This window comes from Centropristis striata, chromosome 7 (assembly GCF_030273125.1).
Source record: "Centropristis striata isolate RG_2023a ecotype Rhode Island chromosome 7, C.striata_1.0, whole genome shotgun sequence".
NCBI lineage: Eukaryota > Metazoa > Chordata > Actinopteri > Perciformes > Serranidae > Centropristis > Centropristis striata.
This window is the reverse complement of record NC_081523.1, coordinates 11,024,964-11,043,469: the sequence shown is the minus strand read 5'-3', so window position 1 is coordinate 11,043,469 and position 18,506 is coordinate 11,024,964. Positions and strand designations below refer to the sequence as shown.

The window sequence follows — 18,506 nt, the reverse complement described above, 5'->3', positions numbered from 1 at the left end:
CGAACATAACCCTCTCATTATGTGCAACGTCCAAGTGGACCAGTTTTATATCGGGCACATGTGAGCTTTAGTGTGTGTATGTTTTGAACATACAGTATGAGTGCAAATTATTTAGTGCGGATATGTGGAAAGTGCCAAGCTGAAGGGGTTTACAGCCAGTCCTTCCTAATGGAGCCTTTCACTCTCCCTCCATTCATGTGACGGTATGGTGACGGAGAAGGGGGAGCCGGGGATTAAGGGGGTAGAGGCAGTGCCTTGTTAAAGAAAAAGAAAGGGTTTGAGTGTGTCGATTGGATTAACTTGTTTGGGCTTATTAAGAGGGGAGACACAGCAGCTTGTTAAAAGCACTGCATGGGGCGTCCCACAGTGAGACGGCAGGGTCACCATTCAATTAGGTTGAAGCCCCGCCTCCGCTCATTGTGGAGGCTGTCTGCCAGGCTCCAGGACCACGGCTGGTCCTCCACTGGGAGGGGGAGCTTCACTGGAGACACTTTAACTAAGACAGTCAAACCTCTATAGAAGCCGGGCAACTGGCTTTCTATAAAAATCACTGAGGGATAATATTAGCAGGGGCTGGGAATGTTTTCTCGCTACTTATACTGATAAAAGTTTCAATATCAGTGCCATGATTATACCTTTTCCCGAAATATAGGCATGACTTGTAACACCTTTATTGCAGAGCAAGAACTATAGACTGTATAAAAGAAGTGGACGTGGTCACAGTGATGTCTCCCATTGGTTTGTGAGCTACGGTTTTAAAACAGAGAGATTGGCTTTTTGGCCCTAATCATTTTGGTTCCTGGAACCAGCGTGTGTGCAGCCTGATTTTCGACTAATTATTATTATTATTATTATTATTATTAACTAATTACAACATTTCTGTCTTTCGTTTTTTTTATTTTTACATCTAATGCTAATGTTTTGACATCTTGCATCTGTGCATGTATGTACAGTATGGTAAAGCTTATGTACAGATTGTGTTTATGGCACAAAAAAACATGGTTACAGTATAGTTAGGATCAGGAGAGTTGCAGGTTGTAATGAGAGGTGAACTCCACACCTAAACCTGAAGCTTGGATATGTTTAATATGAACGTCATTTTTTACAAGTAAAATACTGCTGTATTTTCAACAAAAACCTTATTTTCATTTGACAAAAGGAGCCGAAGAAATGTTGTCTAAACACAAGCAGCCATACAAGAAGCATCTGAATAAAGACGATGAATCTGACCAAATATTCAATGCCATCTTTTGGTGGTAGCACATTTCCTCCCACACCAATAAGAATTTAGTTTCAATACCCAGTCCCAGTATCAGCTGCTTCCTCGCTCTTTCTTTCACCTGCAACATGTGTAGCTCAAACACACACATACACTCCGTTTATTCACCCATGACCACCCTGTAACACGCCGCACTTGGCAGGATGCTTATCTGGGCAGACAGCTTTGGGCGCGGGGAGCCATCTCCTCTGATCTCCTCTGCAGTTTAAGAACCTTTTAACTTAGAAATAGCCCACTGCCAAGCCCACCGCCTCTTGATTCCGGCTTATTCCCTCATCTCATGGGACTGATCTTCCGCCCCCATTGCAAACCCCGCAGCAGCGTTAGCAGAACGGGAAAGAGCCGATAGACATCCTGGCTTTTGAGATATCCCCGCACTGGTGTAATAGGAGACCTGTGAGTGGATTTGATGAGTGAGTGAAGTAGAGGTGGTTTTTCGAATGGTGTGTAGGGCAGAGAGTGTGAGTGTGTGTGTGAGAGTGTGTGTGTGTGTGTGTGAGTGTATGTATGTTCACACCAGCATCATCATGAGGATTGACCTGGGCACGACAGGCTGCTTTTAGGGCAGCTGGATGATGGGTCACAGGGTTTGGAGATAATTTCCAGCCTCTGATAGACATCTGCTAAGTAGTACAATAACCTAATAGGAGAAGATGAGGCGAAAGGGGGGACATGACAAACAAGGCAAAGACTTGCTCCTTCTGCCTCGCTCTTAAAGTCAATAATAGGAGAAAATTGGTTCTTGAAATTGAATTGAAAAAAAGTGGGTCTCTTTCAGCGAAGTATAATGCCTCAGAATACATTTGGTGAGCAGCAAATGGAGAAAAATGGAGGGTAGTTACACGATTGTCTTTCATTTCAGAGAGGGGAAAACTGTGGAGGTATCCCCCTGTTAAGACTAGCTTTTAGTCTCAATCTGCACCATGTGTCCCTTTCCTCTCTCTCAACCACTATCTTTTAACAAATGGGCTGTGAGGATGGGCTCGTTGTGAAATTAGTATCCTCACAGAGAGGACACAGAGAAAGGATTATGTGAATAGCCAGTAATGAGCTCAAAGTGCCAGTGTGTTTGGGCCAGGCCTGCCTGTGTGTGAGAGGAAATGGCACTGCAAGCGACCTTTTTTGCTCAAGCACCTGGCGAGAAATAGAGTGTCCCCTCTCTTCCATCTGCAACGTGTGTGTGTGTGTGTTTGTGTGGAAGCGTGTGTGTGTGTGTGTGTGTGTGTGAGAGAGAGAGAGAGCGAGAGAGGGAGAGTGAACTGTGTAATTAACAAGAAATTCAGAGTCTAAAGATTTAAATTACATACATTTATCAAGGAGATGCAGTTTTTTTTTGTGAACACCATTTTCACACCGTCAGGTTTGTGCTAAAAGTGTTGTTTTGCGATCCTTGCAACATGTTTGAAGAATACATATTTTTGAGTCTGAGTGTTAAGCGTGTTATACGAGCCTTCGGTGTCTGAGGTCAAATTAAATGTCTCGTGAAAAATGTTTTATGAAAAAATCTTTTTTATGGGTGAAAGACTGAATTCTTTTACAGGGGTGGTGCTTTTTTCTGTAACACCTGCTTCTAATCTTTTAACTATTCAAACCAGGAAAGTCATTCAAGCTTAATTATAGGCGGTAAATTGTGTTATGGTTGTTTATCACGCTTCCTTCCTCCATTTCTCAATCTGAACTGTAGCACTTTGCACACCATCTGCGTAAAGAGGGCTGTTAAAGGTTATACAAATGCACCTATTAATGAAAAATCCAGTCGGTTCTGATTTAAATTATATTTTAAATGCTACTATCTACGTCTTATGAATTAACACATTAAATGGGTGCAGAATGGGACATTTTTCAAACTCATCTTCAGAAACTAAAGATTGTATTGTACTTTGTTTTTTCCGAGATTTGTTGTTCAAGGCCAGGTGATTTAGCATGCTCGGAAAAGTATGCATTTATAAAAATTGAAATAACCATCTTAAATGGATGTGACTTATTTGATTCTGTCAAACATTTTTAGCTCTAGCATTTTATAAAACTGCTTAGATGTCATTTGCATCATACTTTTAAATTGTTTTCCATTTGATCAATTATTGCCTGAACATGTTGTGTAAAGGTTAGTCTGATTGAATGCTTCTATTAGCGGTTTAATATTTTTGATGTTTTTCCCTAGTGATCTATATTTTGCTTTATTCCTTAAATGAGAAATAACAGAAGCCGGCGCTTTATGGACTGCCATTAATTTATCTCGTAATCATTATAATTGCTTTTTTTAAATGGTAATCTATAAAACTAAGTAATGGACTGATGGCAGGTGGCTAAATGTTCATTTAGTGATTCACTGAGAAAATAAATAACAGGGGACAAGCCTGTGACAGGCGCATGAGAAATCATTTTTCAATAATCTGCCACGCATCATGGCAGGAGACGCTGGCGCTGACAGCACGGATGAAATATTTGCCTCTGTTCTTTGTTTTAATATGGGAGGAGACCGGCCCAGATGGAAACGATAGTGTTTCATATCGATGCATTTTGGACAAGAGTCTCAAACACATGCAGAGCTAAGATGAAGGCCACAGTGCTCTCTGTGCTTTTTAGGGGAGACTGCAGTGTTAAATTCAGTACAGTAAGAGCACAATGTTTCCTGGAAACCAAACAATATCCGCTAAGTGAACTATAGAAGAGTGAATCTCGATCCTTATCAGATAAAAACACTCTCTGGACCTAAATGGTTTGCTTTAGCTGTTCTCATCTGGCACATAATCCAAGTAGAAGACTTAGTAATCAGTCATCATTGTGCTATGTGACACTGGTATGTTGCTGATGAATGATACCTTCCATACCACTCGATTGTTGAGGGTCCTTGGTGAGGGAGCAGTAGGTTTTTATATATATATATATATATATATATATATATATATATATATATATATATATATATATATATATATAACTGTGTCCTGTGTTTCCACTGGGGCTGTGATGGGCTTTTTGAGAGGAAACTAGCAGCAACTGCCTCCCTGTTTCTGAGTGAAGGTGGCTGTGGGGAAAAGGGGGAGTGTAGAAGTGGAGATTTATGGCCTAGAGGGAGATTGATTAGTGCCGTCACTAGCCCTGATGTACGGTTGGCAGTCTCCCCCTCCCAACCCATCGCATTCCACACACACACATGCAACCATACGGTTCAACACACAGCTACACATACATCCAGACAGTCCCCCAGGCCTTTCCTGACAGTCCCCCAGAGCTGTTGCATGTTAAGTTGTAGCAGACAGACTGCTGTTTTCTCAGCATTACCATTTTTTTGCTGTCCATAGATAACGCCATCAATCACCACATACACACTGCCCTGGAAGGAATGTGCCTGCCTCTTTCTGTGGGTGCCTGTGTGTTTGTTTTGAGAACGGTTTCATAGACGGGAGATGCGGTTGAATGGCTGTGTGGATGTGCTGTTTGAAGCTGCAGAGTGACTGGCCTGGACTGTGCTCTGAACCCGTGTCAACCGTGCTGCCCCAGTGCAGGTGTGTGTTTATCATTCAGCACACAGAGCTGAGAGGCAGGCAGCTGTAGGCATGCTTTCCCAATTAAATCCTGGGTGAGAAACCTAGCCCATCTCGCCCAGAGCCGGCTCCTGCCGGCTTACCGGACACGGCCATGGAGCTCTGACCTCGAATCATCCTGCTTAACTCACTCAACGTTCCTCTCTTTCTCTTTTTCTTGCTTTTTCTGCTGCAGGTTGGCCGCAGAACTCCCCCGGCTGTAGTACTGTGCCCACCTCGCCATGCTGGCCTGTCTGCAGAGGAGGCAAAACCCTCCACCCCAGCACCCGGTTTGTGCCAGCAAGACCCTGGAGCCACCGCAAGCCCTTGGACGGAAATGTGAGTTAACAAAGTGGCAGGGAGCGATGGAGGTCAGGAGTTCAGCTCCCCTAAAGCTAAGGAATGAGAGAGGCTTGTGTTTGTCATTTGTATTTAATCTATTGGTCGTGGTGAATGATGGAAAATGGGTAGTTAACCCCGACTGTGAATAAGTGAAGGAAAATAGACTTTCCGGTTTCTGTTGTGTGTCACTGTGTTCCCTCGCTACTCTGAGGAATTCTAAACAGTTTAATTCGCTCTGCACTTAGACCTTGGATTGCCATGTTGTTTGGCTACTCATTGTGAGGGGGCCTGTTTAGCTGTGCTGATTGTGCAGTCGTGGCAACAGGGCTGAACAGACAGTGCTTAACGTGCCTCACTGGCCCTGGGTGACCCTGAGGGTCTGTAAACATTTACAGTGTCTGGCCCTGGCTGTGCCGGCCGCCTGTAAAGCATGACAGCTGCTCTGTTTGCTCCCCGAGCACCACCCTCTGTCCACTCACAAAATGGTGTAAAGGGACAGAGATGAGCCAGGGCTGAAAACTGTTACAGAGCTGGCAAAACTAGTTCTAACCAGTTTGGGATTAGAGAGAGCTGCGGCAGGCAGGCAGCTGGAAGGTGAATTTCTCCCTAATTTTGTCGAAGCATTTGGATAAGCCTTTTACAGTGAGAGTTTGTTTTCTGATGAGGGGAAAGAGGCCTTTCCTTCTTATTGAACGCTCCTGGAGTCTTTAGTGGCCTTTGTTTACATGGCAGGCCTACGAGCTACCTCAAGCCGATTAAAAGGACTGGCGGATGGAGAGCAGGGGAGCCCTAACCTTCCAATTTCTACCTCCGCTTAGAGAGGCTTACTTGGAATAGCTGGTTCTGTGCTTCTTCATCACTGGGACATTGTATCAGGCCCAATGAAAGACAAAGACATCAAGCACTGCCTGTGTACTTTCTCAGCTTCTCACCGGCCAATTAGCTACTTCTCAGCTCAACATCACACTCCAGTCACCTCCTAAAGAGGAGAGGAGAGTCACACGAAAAGGTGACTGCTCTGTCCTCAGATCTGCAGTTGTTTTTCGCTGCTCTGTATGGATGTTTCATATGGAGCTGTATAGGTGTGTGTGAAACAGAGAGGGAGTGAGAGACATAAACAGAGCTTCCAAGTGCATTTGTGAGGGGCAGCTCTTCAGCTGAGTAGGGTTCAACCGGGCCCACTAATGAGGTTTCAGAGAGGTGAAGTGAAAGGGAGGACAAAGAGAAACTGCGCAAAATAGAATTAGAGAAGGTAAAGATGAAGAGGAAGGGAGCGAAATGGAGGGAGTCCTCAACAGTCGTCTTAATCGATTCTCTCCTTCCAATTTCGTGGGATTAGCCCACTTCCTCTCAGGGTCCTTTATTGAGGAGCAGCCAGTGGGAGTCAGGACTCAAATCAATAGAGAAAAAGAACAGTCTCCAGTCTTCCCTTTGCCCTCCCTCTTACTGACCCTTTCTGTCTTCCCCTCTCTCTCTCTCTCTCTCTCTCTCTCTCTCTCTCTCTCTCTCTCTCTCTCTCTCTCCACCTGTTAAACCCTTTGATTGAAAGACTACCACAGCTACTGACTTGAGGTTCATAATGAGGATGTTTGAACATAATAGCCTCCTTTCTGTCCTTAGAGGGGGGAGGGGGGGAGCAAGTGTTGGATTTCCACCACTGTGCAGCTCTTGGCCTCAATAAGGCAATTGTTCATCCAGGCCCAGAAGGGGTGCAGGAAGGCAGACAGTGGGTCTGGCTGCAGAAGTGGGCACACTCAGGTCACCATGCTGAGCAGGTCCCTGTGATTGATTGTTCATGGCCCAGTTTGTGCCAACGTTGAATGGGGGTTGTGGGTAAGGTGACCTGGGCTGTCAACAGGAGGCTGAATACCAGAATACACCCCTCAAAGAGACAGAGTGAGTGCAAGCATAGGAGGGGGATTACCTGGCAGCAAGGCGGAGGTGAGCTGTGTCATTTGCATCTGCTGTCCTTTACACAAAAGTATGTGTGTATGAGGGCCGGGGTGGCGGTGCAGTTGGGATGAGAGGGCGGGGAGGGTTTTAGCAAAAGCCCCTGCATGCAGATGCCGAGTGGCTGCACAGATCATTGATGCGACTCCCATTAAAAATCCCTCATACCCTCAATAAAAAAGGACTTAACTGGCTCTACCATCAGCTGGAAGCGTTCAGATCGGCTCGCCAGACAATCAATTTCCCCCAAGCGCACAGAGCTTAGCGGGAGAAACGGGAGGCGGAGAGCGGGATGTTTCCATTATCGCAGCCCGCTCTGTGTCTGGACTCGGGGGGGTTGGGTGAGGTACTGTAGAGCAGGGAGTGCAGGGGAGAGAAAGGAGGGAGTGGCAGAGGAAGATGGGGAAAGACAGACAAGTGGAGGAGAGAGAGAGAAGCAGAAAGGGAGACAGAGAAGCTGGCTTTTCAAAAAGCCATTGACCGCCTGCCCTTAAAAATATCATATTGGATTAGCCTCACAGAGGCGGCCTTTTGATATTTTTTTCTTTGGCCGTAGAATTAAAAGGAGTGCAGAGCATTACTTGAATTATAAATCATAGGCACTTGCTTTCACTGCGCCCAAATTCCGCGCATATGTGGCTGCACTCTCCAGCGCCAGCCCCTGTCATTTTTAATTAAATCCCCCCTTATGGGTGACATTTGTAGCTTGCCCCCTCCTCTGTCCTCCCCTCCACGTCTCTCTACCACTGCCCTAGATGGAAACATGAAAGGCAGAGACGGCAGCGGAGCCAGGGCCTCTCATCGTGTTGTGCCCCAGAGAGAGGGCACCCATCCAGACAGATGAGAGAGAAAGGCCCTGCAAGGGGAGAGGGGTGAATGGATGCCACTGACCCTGGCCACCCTCGGCCAGCAGCGACCTCCCTTGCTACCCAGCCCTCTCCTTGATCGTCGTCCTCCACTGTGGGTCTGAAGGTCCAGGGAGCAGGGGTGAGCGTAACAGCCCTGCTCCTGGAGGGGAGAGGGAGGTGCACCGGTCCAGTGATGAGTAACGTTGACATGGCTGGACAGGAGGCCCAGCAGCCCCCACCGCTACCCTGCCTCCTCCTTCCTGGCCCAGACAGCAATTACTCTGCCACATGTCAGCGAAAGAATAACAGCTCCAGAATCCCTCAATTGACTGGTTGATGGGAATATGTATGCCTGGCTATTCTCCAAAACTGATATCTTTTCAGATTTCAGCAGCTTTTCATTTGTTTATTCATTACTTAGTGGTTATATTTGAGCCAGGCATGACATTTTATGAGAATGTCATTGTCACACTGGGTGTGCGTGTTTGTGCTCTTTATTCAAGCCTGATGTAGGTTCTGCCCTGGTTAACCACACAGCTCGCTGCCCCTCCCATATTTGTCCTGTGATTGGATCAGACTTTTGGCTAAACCTGGGTGTTCCCTTGTGTCTCTAACCCCAGCAGGGCCTGGCCTCAACACACACACACACACACACACACACACACACACACACACACACACACACACACACAGCATACTTTTGGTTACACTGCAATAACTTATGTAACCCTAATTGTGACAGAAACTATTTCACCTCATGATGAATGCAATTGCGGTGAAATCAAACTCAGAAAACCAGTTTTGTCTCCGGTTGAATTTCTCCAATCAACTGCTGTAAAGTCCAGAATTTCCCTCCTTGTAACAGAGACGTGCACACATGAACACACATACACACGAGAACACCTGCAGCAATAACCCTCTGTGACACTACCCAGGAGGCCTGGGGTGCCAATCAGCCCGGTGTAGATGAGAAGTTCCCAGAAGGCCTGATATCCCAGGTTCATGAGATGTCAGGCCAGGTTCAGCCCTCTTCCGGCTTGATCGACAGAGACAACCTGGCCATGTCACACACAGCCTCGGGACATGACATGGGGGTTCACCTGGGGATTGTAGTTTTCCTAATAGCCCTGTGCCTCTGCAGACGGAGCTACCGGAGCCATTAGTCTGCTTTGCTTTTAGCAGCTTCTCTTCCTAAGCTGCACCACCAGTGAGCAGGAATATGCTCAGGTAATGACCTCCAGCCACCTCTCTTCCACTGTTGTCTGAGGTAGTGCGAGACATAACAGGGGAATTAGCTGGCCAGATCAGATTGCAGCGAAATTTTCCAACGGCTGTTAGGTGGAAAGAAAAAAAAACACGTGGTGAGCGTTTTCAGTTGAATATTTAAACGTGGTCACGAGCAGCAGCAGAAATAACAACCTTTTCCCTGATTGCCTCAGTACCCTGGAGGTGGAGGGCATAAAGTGGAACCGGGGGAAAAGGAATGGAGACGGAGCGGGGGAGAGAGAATCTGCATGCACTTGACCTTTTCCCACTGATTGAACTACCTCGTTCCTAACTCCCATTTGGAATTCCACAGAGTGCCCACTGAGACTGTCATTATTCCACAGTCTGCAGCAGGGAAGCAGAGGTCATGAGGTATTTTTCATAGTGAAAGGTGATTGACAGCTATCCGTGGTCTGCCTCCTCCAGGGAGCCTACTTATGCAATCTCATTTTGGGGATCACTGGGTTTGCATAGCCACATGAAATATGTCATTCACACCTTCATCACATTGCTATATTGCAAAATCCAGAGTATTAATCGAGTCTGACTTTATTTCAGACGGACAGTCCTATGATATTGGTTGTACTAGTCTTACTTCATGCATACTACTGGCTCTTCTGTCATGTTGGCGTCTCAGCGCTGGCACACAGAGGATCATTTCCGGCTGGTGGCATCCCACAGCGCCATGCCTTCCCTCTGCCCTCTGCCTTCTGCTGTGAACACGGGGGGCGAAGCAATCTTATTGCCTTGGGAGGTGAGATTGAGGAAGAGGGGCTCTGCTTTAGTTTTGGTCACAGCGGGACTTGGGTTGAAAAACAGGTTCCTGGTTCCAAAGCTTCCGAGCTGGCATTTGGGCGTCCCAGGTGCAAGGCATCGACACCCTCTGTCTTCGCCTGCCAGAGAGTGGGGGTGGGTTGGGGGGATGTGAGCGAGGGTACAGAGAGTGTCCGCAGTCCCTTGCTGTCCCACAGGAAATGACACACAGCCTGTGCCATCTCAGCGCTGAGCCCAACACAGAATGACCATGAGAGGAGGTGTTGCACGCTCCTGGCACGCTCTTGGTGTTTTTGAGTGGTCTCCTCGATACTAAACTCGAAATTCAAATTTAGTTTTGGGCCAACATTTTGACTTACAAAGTGTGCAAGTAGGAAGAAAGGTTTCATTACCTTTTTAACTAGATTTCCAGCCTTTACTCTATTTCTATCCCATCACTTCATCCAAATCATGAAGAAACTAGACCTCCGCCAAGGCCAATAGTGCATTCACAAGCTCCTCGGATGGTCCCATTTCCAAAGTTGTGAAGTTCTCTTTAGCCTCGACTGATCGGTCAGATGACTCTTTCCCTATGTAATGTAGTGTCTAAAGGGAAAAAGTCTTTTTGGGCCCCATGATGTCACATGACAGACCTGAGGGTTGTAATTCTACGGTTTGGCCACTATGTCAAATCAGCTTCAAAGCTCTGCTCTCTTCCTGGAGGCTTGGTTTTATGCCCAGAGTGTTTAAACAAAAAGTTCATAGCTGTTTCCGGTATTTGCATGACAATGAACAGCTAAGGAAATGAATCAGGTGAGCCATGAAATGGGTATCAAAATTTTCGCCAACTTTTCAAGGTTGTTGTCCCAACTTAAGGTAGCGTTCACATGAAATTTCCCCAGGAACTAATTGAGAAAACACTAACATGAGCGCAGGACAAATGCCCTCTCTCACTCAAGGTTATTGAAAGTAAAAAATGATTTGTGTATTGTCCCTGTGATTCAAATCCACTCTAAAATTTAATGGGAGTTCCATGAAATCAAGACAGTAATTTTTTTGTAATCTGGCTGGCAAACAGACAAGCAGCAGAGGTGAAATGACCTCCTTGGTGGAGGTAATAACAGCACAGTATGAATCACTATTTTCTGCAAAACAAAATAAATATTGCGTAATGTTTTCATGTCATATACTGGAAAGGTATACGGTAAAGTCTTAAGAGTACATTCCCATTGGGTTACACCATCGAACATAATTTGTTATTACATAAATTACATCTACCAAAACTGTATCTGTTAACTTCCAATGAAGTCAATTGGCCCACACATTCTAACCTCTCGGCCATGATTGAAATTCACAGAAGATGAATATTGATCAGTATGCTGTTGCTAGAGGCCTCATGTAAAGAGTGCCATTACTCTGGGAAAATTCCTAAGAAGTGTTTAGTGAATAAAATGTAAAACTGCAGAGCCAACAGCAGTTTGGTGGAGTTTGGTGTTCTGGTCCGAGCCAGTCATGAACTTGTGCCAAATGTTAATACCATCCCTGGCTGTGGTTTTTCAGTCCACTCTAATAGTGAAGAGGGTTTTGTGGAGGAAGCACGGGAGTGCAAACTGACCACAGCACAATGTTGAAATCATCGCTCCTGTGGGACATTTTATTACAGTTTCTGTGGTTTGCTCATCCGGCTCGTTCTCATGAAGTCCATCTTCAGAAGCACTGGTTGCATCGCCATCTAAGGTTTGAGAAACGCTGATTCACATTGGCTTGGTTAAAGGATCAGAGGCAGGGTGTGTTTTTTGCTGACCTCTGGCTGCCAGTTCTAACTCTGTAACTCTGAACCATTTCCACTGGACCTCTGAGCCTTTGAATATATTTCCAACAACCACTTTTCACTAACCCTAACCCTGGAGGGCTGTATCTGCCTGCTCCATCATGGAGCAGCAAGTGTCTAATTTATAAAGTTGTTTTTAGCTTTCGGATGTTGCTAGGTACTGAAAATGTTGAGAGCTGTTTCTGTTTTAATGTTTCACCGCAGTCCAGTAGATGGATTAAATGGACGTATATTAATTAAGAAACATTACAGATTTCAGCTTTAAGCCATTCTTAAAATAAAACACATTGCTTCTGTTAAATCTCTGCCTCCACAACTCCACTGACATGAAATCTTTCAAAATCTTTTTTCATCTTACAAAACATACACCCATTAATGTATCTCTCCTCTCCTCCTCTCTCCTCCTCTCCTCTCCTCTCCTCTCCTCCCCTCTCCTCTCCTCTCCTCTCCTCTCCTCTCCTCTCCTCTCCTCTCCTCTCCTCTCCTCTCCTCTCCTTTCGTTGGCATGTGTACTGCAGTCGAGTGCCTTGTTGTCTGTGCAGTGTTAAATATTAATTGGGAATCAGTGGAGGACTTGTCTCCTAAATGATAGAACAGAAGGGCCCAGGCTTGCCTCAGGCAGCCTGCAGGCGCCTTTCTTCTTCCATTTACCTGCAGGCCTGCGCACCAGCACTTCCTCCAGTCTGACAGGCCTGCCCAGGCGCCTCTAGCCTCCCCTCATCTCTCCCTCTCACTCCCACTCTCTCTCCCTTTTTTCTTCCTTCTCTGCTCTCTGCACTGGTTCTTTTTCTTATCTCTGTAGAGGCTTACAATCTTTACCTCTGGGGTCCCTTACTCCAAACCTGTGTGTGTGTGTTTGTGTTGTTGCTGTGTCCATTTGAGTTTGTGCATGACTGTGAATGCTACTTGCTCTTGGCTGTACATGCAGCCCTTTGAGAAAATAGTGTCGCAGCGTGGCATATTCTCTTAAAAACAGGACAGGGAGGGCTCGACATAAATCTTTCAGGTCAGGATTTCAGTTTGTTGTATTTCTTTCCTGGCTCTGTGTCCTGCGCTGCTCTCTACCTCATCACTGAATGGTTTAATCTCTGTTTCTTCTTCCTGATGTTTTCCCATAACTGGCCTCACAGTTTGTCTTTCTTTCTTCTGTGAGCCGGCCTTTGTTCCTCTCTATCAGCCTTGTCATCTGGAGAGGTGTACTGAGACAAAACAACTGGCACCGGCTGCGTCTCGCTGCACTGGCTAGCTCTAACTTGATGCTGACCCTTGTTGAGTGAGTTAATTAAGCTGCAGAGATTTGTTTTGGAAATCAAACCAGTCTAACCTGTTGTTGTGCTTCGACTTTGTGTGTGTTTACACTGGAGCACAGCTTTCCACAGGGTTCAGCGAGGGTACATTGTGAAGTGGCACGGCAGAACGTAAAAAGGAAAACCTTGAGAAAGAGGAGAGGGCAGCAGAGAGGCAGGGATATAACTGGAGGAGAGTAGGGGGTGGGGTTGACTTTGATGCCATAGGAATGAGTTCACAGGCCCATGAGCACAGGCCTAATCGCACATGACAATATCGGCTGGTGTGCCAGTCGCAACGCATAACCACCCCGCTGCTTGTGCTGACTCGGGGTATTTGCTGATAAAGCTCTGCTTTCTAGACCATGCTGTATGCACAATGAGGGTGGCCCAGGCAGGCCTGAGGGCTGGCTCATCATAGGCAGCCAACAAACCGGGGGCTAGGTCCCCCCATCTATACAAAACTGTGCACTCCACTAAGCCCTTTGGCCAGACTTGATTATTAAACAGAGAGCAGTTTTGTGATGAATATAGTTATTTTTTCCATTTATAATCTATTATGTTGCCCTTCCAGGCCCATAAATTATTGCAAATGGAAAGAGCCTGGTGAAACTTGTGTCTGAAATGAGGTCGTGGGCTCTGCTCACTGTGTGAAATATTCAGGGTTGATATTTTCTATTGAAATGCCTTTTTTTGTTTGGCTGTCAAGGGAACAAACATGAAGCCCGTTCTTTTTGTTTGTCCGTTTTGTTTATGGAGTGCAGTGTGTAGTGTGAGGTAAACATGTTGCCCCAGTTTCTGTGTTTGTTTGGTGCGCGGGTGTCCCACAAAAGGTCTGACATGGCTGCCGCTGTTCCTTTGTGGCTCAGAGAGGACATAAGCTACCCACTGGTGTTGTTTTTACTGGACAGTCAGCTAGATCATCAGTAATTAACACTGCAGTGATCTGCTCTGAATTAAAGACGAATGCTATGTTTAGTTCTCTTTCGCGCACGCTGTGACTTCTTGCATTAAACATAACATAAAAGGCCAAGATTGTTAGATGTCAAAATATGTCTGATGTCTAAATATCTTTCTAGTTTTGTCTTTTCAGATGCTTTCTTGACAAAGTGTTAGTGCTGGTAATGTTTTTAATTTGCAGGAGAGGCAGCAGGTCTCCTCTGGTGATGCCAGTGGTGTTAATGGGGCAGGAATGCAAGGCGAGTGCTTTCCCACGCTGTTAGTTTTCTTCTGCCGGGCGTGTTTGAGACGAGGCTCTGGGCTGGCTCGGCTCCGCTAATGCAGCCAGAGTGCAGACAAATGGAAAGTGACACTTGTGTGTGTAGAATGGTATTTGTGGTGACGCTTTGACTACAGATAATAAAGTGTTCGCCCTGAGGTGATTTCGCCCGGCAAGCACCCCAGATGAAACTCACTTACTCAGAGAGGGAGACTGAAGAGACAGAGAGGAGGGATGAAGAGACAGAGAGGAGGAAGAAGAAGACACGGAGAGGGGGGGATGAAGCAAGAGACATAGATGTCTGTCTCTTCATCTGTAAAGATACATCTATGTCTCTTGCTTTAAAAAGGAGGTAAAGATAATGAAGAGGGAAATTCAACCTGTTTTTATTCCCTTTCCTTTTTGAACTAAAACTAAAGAACATGTAGGTGCTTCTTTAGCTTCTTATTTTTTTTAATTAATTAGTGAATTCAAATATATGTAATGCTATCAATATGCAACATTTCAAATGAAAATACTGAAACTATTGCATCCCAGAAATGTAATTCAAAATAAATGTAGCCTGTCCTGTAATGTTTTTGTTTCTATATCAGCCTGCATAGTCACGTTCATGAACGTAGCTCACACATGCAGATTAGTTATGAGATAAATTTTGATGGTAAGATTGTAAACGAAGGTCAAATGAATGGTCTTATCTTCGATCAAATGGAAACTATGAGCAATAGATGTTCAGATCCGAAACACTAGAGGGGGTACAAGCAAAATATTCTGTGAATAAGCAAGAAAAATTCTTGAAAAAAATAAAAATGTGACAAAATTGTGGTTTAGCAATGTCTTAGGAGTAAAAGCTACTTGGTTAGAGTTAGACAAAGATGATTTCTTCAGACTATTGGGCTGCCGGAACAAAACAGTTAACAATAAATGCATTTTTTATTAGGAATAAACCTTCTTCCTCTGTGAACTGTCCCTAGCTGAACAGGTTAGGCCTAAGCGATTGTATTTTAGCATCAGTTGAAGTGAAGGTATTAAGAGAGCCTACTATTTTCTGTGATGGTGCACAGTGTAAAATGTTTGAGAAGCACTGACTTAATGGATTATGATGATTAATGGTTATTGATGTTGTAGCTATGAAAGAGAAAGGATTTCAGGTTCAACTGGAGGGTAAAATGTTTGAATCAGCTGTTGTTAGCAGGATCTACGAGTTTGTGTTTCTGTGTGTGTGTGTGTGTGTGTGTGTGTGTGTGTGTGTGTCTGTCTGTCTTCCAGGCCATGTGTACAGAAGAGTCCTTCAGGATCAATCAATTTTCAGTAATTTCCCCTACAGCTCATAAAAGCCAGGTCTGTCTGGAAGGAGCATGAGGTTGCCACATCAAACCAGCTAATTAATTTTCATGGCTGATTCAGGAACATCTGGCTTTAGAGATAAATTCTAACGAGAAAATGTAAACATGACAGTGTCCTGGTGGTATAATATTTCACGTTTCATAGGAGGAAACCTTGATAATAGGATCCTAATTAGCTGTTTTGATCGGACACATTGTCCGCCATCACATTCTACATATATGTGAAACTGTAAAAGAGTTATAATATTGGTGGACTAACAGGCAATGCAGAAAGTGAAAACAGATCTTGTTTTTCCTCTGCTCCTTCCTAGTGTTATCTGTACCTGGACCTTATCTCTGTCTCAGTGTACTATATTAACCGCACACGTGGACTGCCTCACTGCAGGCTCACTAAATGACCTCATGCTGCAGTCTGTGTGAGGAGGAAGCCCAAATTAGGCTCTCAATTTGGTATTTCTTCCATCTGCTTGCGCAGGAAATAGATAGATTAAATCTGAGATGAGATTGGTTTTAATGAAATGAAAGATTAGATTTGGGAGTTTTTTCCAAGTTTTTTTTTTTTTTTTAAATCTCTTTTAATGATTAAATCCATTTTTGACATTGTGCCATGTCTGCGTGCCTGTGAAGGATCAGTGCGCAGATTACTTTAACATTCTCATTATCCTCTTTGCTATTTGTGAAACATGTTGGCAGGTTAAAAGCCCAATATGTGATTGCAGCAAGGCACCCCCTGTTGAAAAATGCTGTCCAACTACTGATTTTATTTACATAGTGACTGATTCGATTAAATATTTTCCTGTTTAGTGTGTGACATTCGATTCAAACGCAACACTATGTGACTGTGATATATACAGCTTGTTTACTCTGCAAAATACATTTTTTTATTTAGGCAGCTACATTAAAAATTACAATCGATGAGTCAACCCCCTTGAAAGATAAATGTGAAAAATTTGAAGAAGAAAGAAAGTAGTTTGGCGAAGACTGCATTTTTGTTTCCACTGTCTTATATTATGCATTTGTTTGATGATTATGATGACACAAGCAGCCGTGAATTCAGACAGCTCTATCCTTTGAGAAATCATTGCAGTTTGATTTTTATCTTTGCAATTATAGATAGCAAAGGCCTGACAAATAATTGCCTTGATTTTTTTTCTCGCTGTGTTGTTGCACAGAAAATCAACCTTGAGATGAACAGAGGGAGATGAGTGTTCCTAAAAATGGCTTTTCTGATATCAAGCAAGCAGCAGGGTTCCCTTTCCCCCTCACGTACACTTGAATTGATTAGTACTCCGGCTGAGGGCATATTCAACATGTCTGCCCCCTGCAAGGCTGCTGTACCCTGTTGATCACTGGCTCATACATGTGCTTCCTCTGCTCCCGCTCTCCTCAGGAAGCTCCTGTGGGGCACTGAGGCTTTGATTGACTGGCGGCCGAGTCCACAGGACGCCTCTATTATTATCATCTCTACCTCGGCAGAGGGGTGGGGGGCTATGTCCAGGGGGTCTGGCCGACAGCCCCTGCTTTGTGTGCCGATAGTCAATTAGAGGCAGCGCACTGCCGGAGACGAGTGGGATGCAGGGTTAATTGCAGAGGACCAAACAGCTGGCTCTATCAGGGCCCATTGTGTTTGCAGCAGTTGTCACGGCAATTGAGGCCTGGCTGTAATCGCTGACTAATCAGCCCTGTGCCAGATGACACCTCCATTAGCACAAGGCAGGTATTGTTCAGGACACGAAGCTGCCTCTGGCTTCCCCCCGCCTGCCCAACGGAGGTGGGGAGAGGATGTCATAGACCCTGATCCTATCTGCTAAGAGCTAAACAATAGCCACAGGTCAAGGGTGCCTCCATGGAACAATGCTGTTGAATCTGCTCTTTCATGGCTGCAAAACATTTGACAGGTCATACATTTTTTTCCAAACCGAGGGATTGAATTATTAATCTGAATAACTTAATTACAATGAGGTTAAAGGCACAGTGTCCACTAGTGGTGGAATGTGGTTCAAGACCCCCTGGATAGAAGGGGGCCGTAGTCTGGAAACCCCAATTTGAATCCTATAAGAATCCTTTATTGAATGCGCTTCTCCCAAAGAAAAATACTGTGTCATACGACCTCATAGGTTGTTTATTCGAGCCCTGAAATACGACACACAGGAGCGTTTCCAAAATAAGTGCCTTTAACGGTTGCAGGAGATCAACACATCGTAACTGTCCTAAATTTCTTGATTTTAAACATGTTGTTAACATTCTATCGCGGTTACACTTTGGTTAGGTTGAGGCAACAAAACTACTTACATAAGGTTATGGCAAAAACTACATTGTGATACAAAAGATAGTTTTAAAAAAATAGAAGAAATCAATGCATAGAACTGCCGTTAGCGAGGTAGTTACGTTGTTGGCGTAAAAAAAGGTGACACACAAGTTAAGTTGTTTACTTTTGTTTTAACGTGGGACACAAACCTCAGTCCCCTTTGCTTTAATACTCCGTAACTTTATACTTCTGCCTTGGCTTCATTCCTAATGACTACGGCCACTAGAATGCGCTGCTAACTACAAGTGTAACTGGGTTGTGTAACTAATAAGTTGCTGTACAAGCGACACATGGGGTCGTATTTTGAGGGAGGACAGTCTAGGAAAAGAAATACCCAGCATACACAGCTGCATGTAGGTCGAAAGGACACATGATCAGTCTAATGTCCTCTCTTGGCTCTCACACATTCAACAGGGACTGTCCCTCAGAGGGAGACATGGCTCCCAGTGAACTTGGTTGATGTTGGACTGAAGCTGACCCCATGTTTTCTTTCATCTCTGCTCCTGTTGTTTGCCCTAACCTCATCACAGCCGGCTCTGTTTGTTTGGCCAAAG

The 18,506-nt window shown here is 44.9% G+C and overlaps 1 protein-coding gene across 1 annotated transcript in view; it reads left to right on the top strand.

Annotated features, from left to right (window-relative positions):
* fam222aa (family with sequence similarity 222 member Aa) overlaps window positions 1–18,506 on the top strand; it is a 50,195-nt gene that overhangs the window by 22,295 nt on the left and 9,394 nt on the right. The window contains exon 2 of the mRNA XM_059337647.1: window positions 5,003–5,145. Within this exon, the coding sequence (XP_059193630.1) occupies window positions 5,049–5,145 (97 nt within the window). The 5' untranslated portion in view covers window positions 5,003–5,048. The remainder of the gene's footprint in view (window positions 1–5,002; window positions 5,146–18,506) is intronic.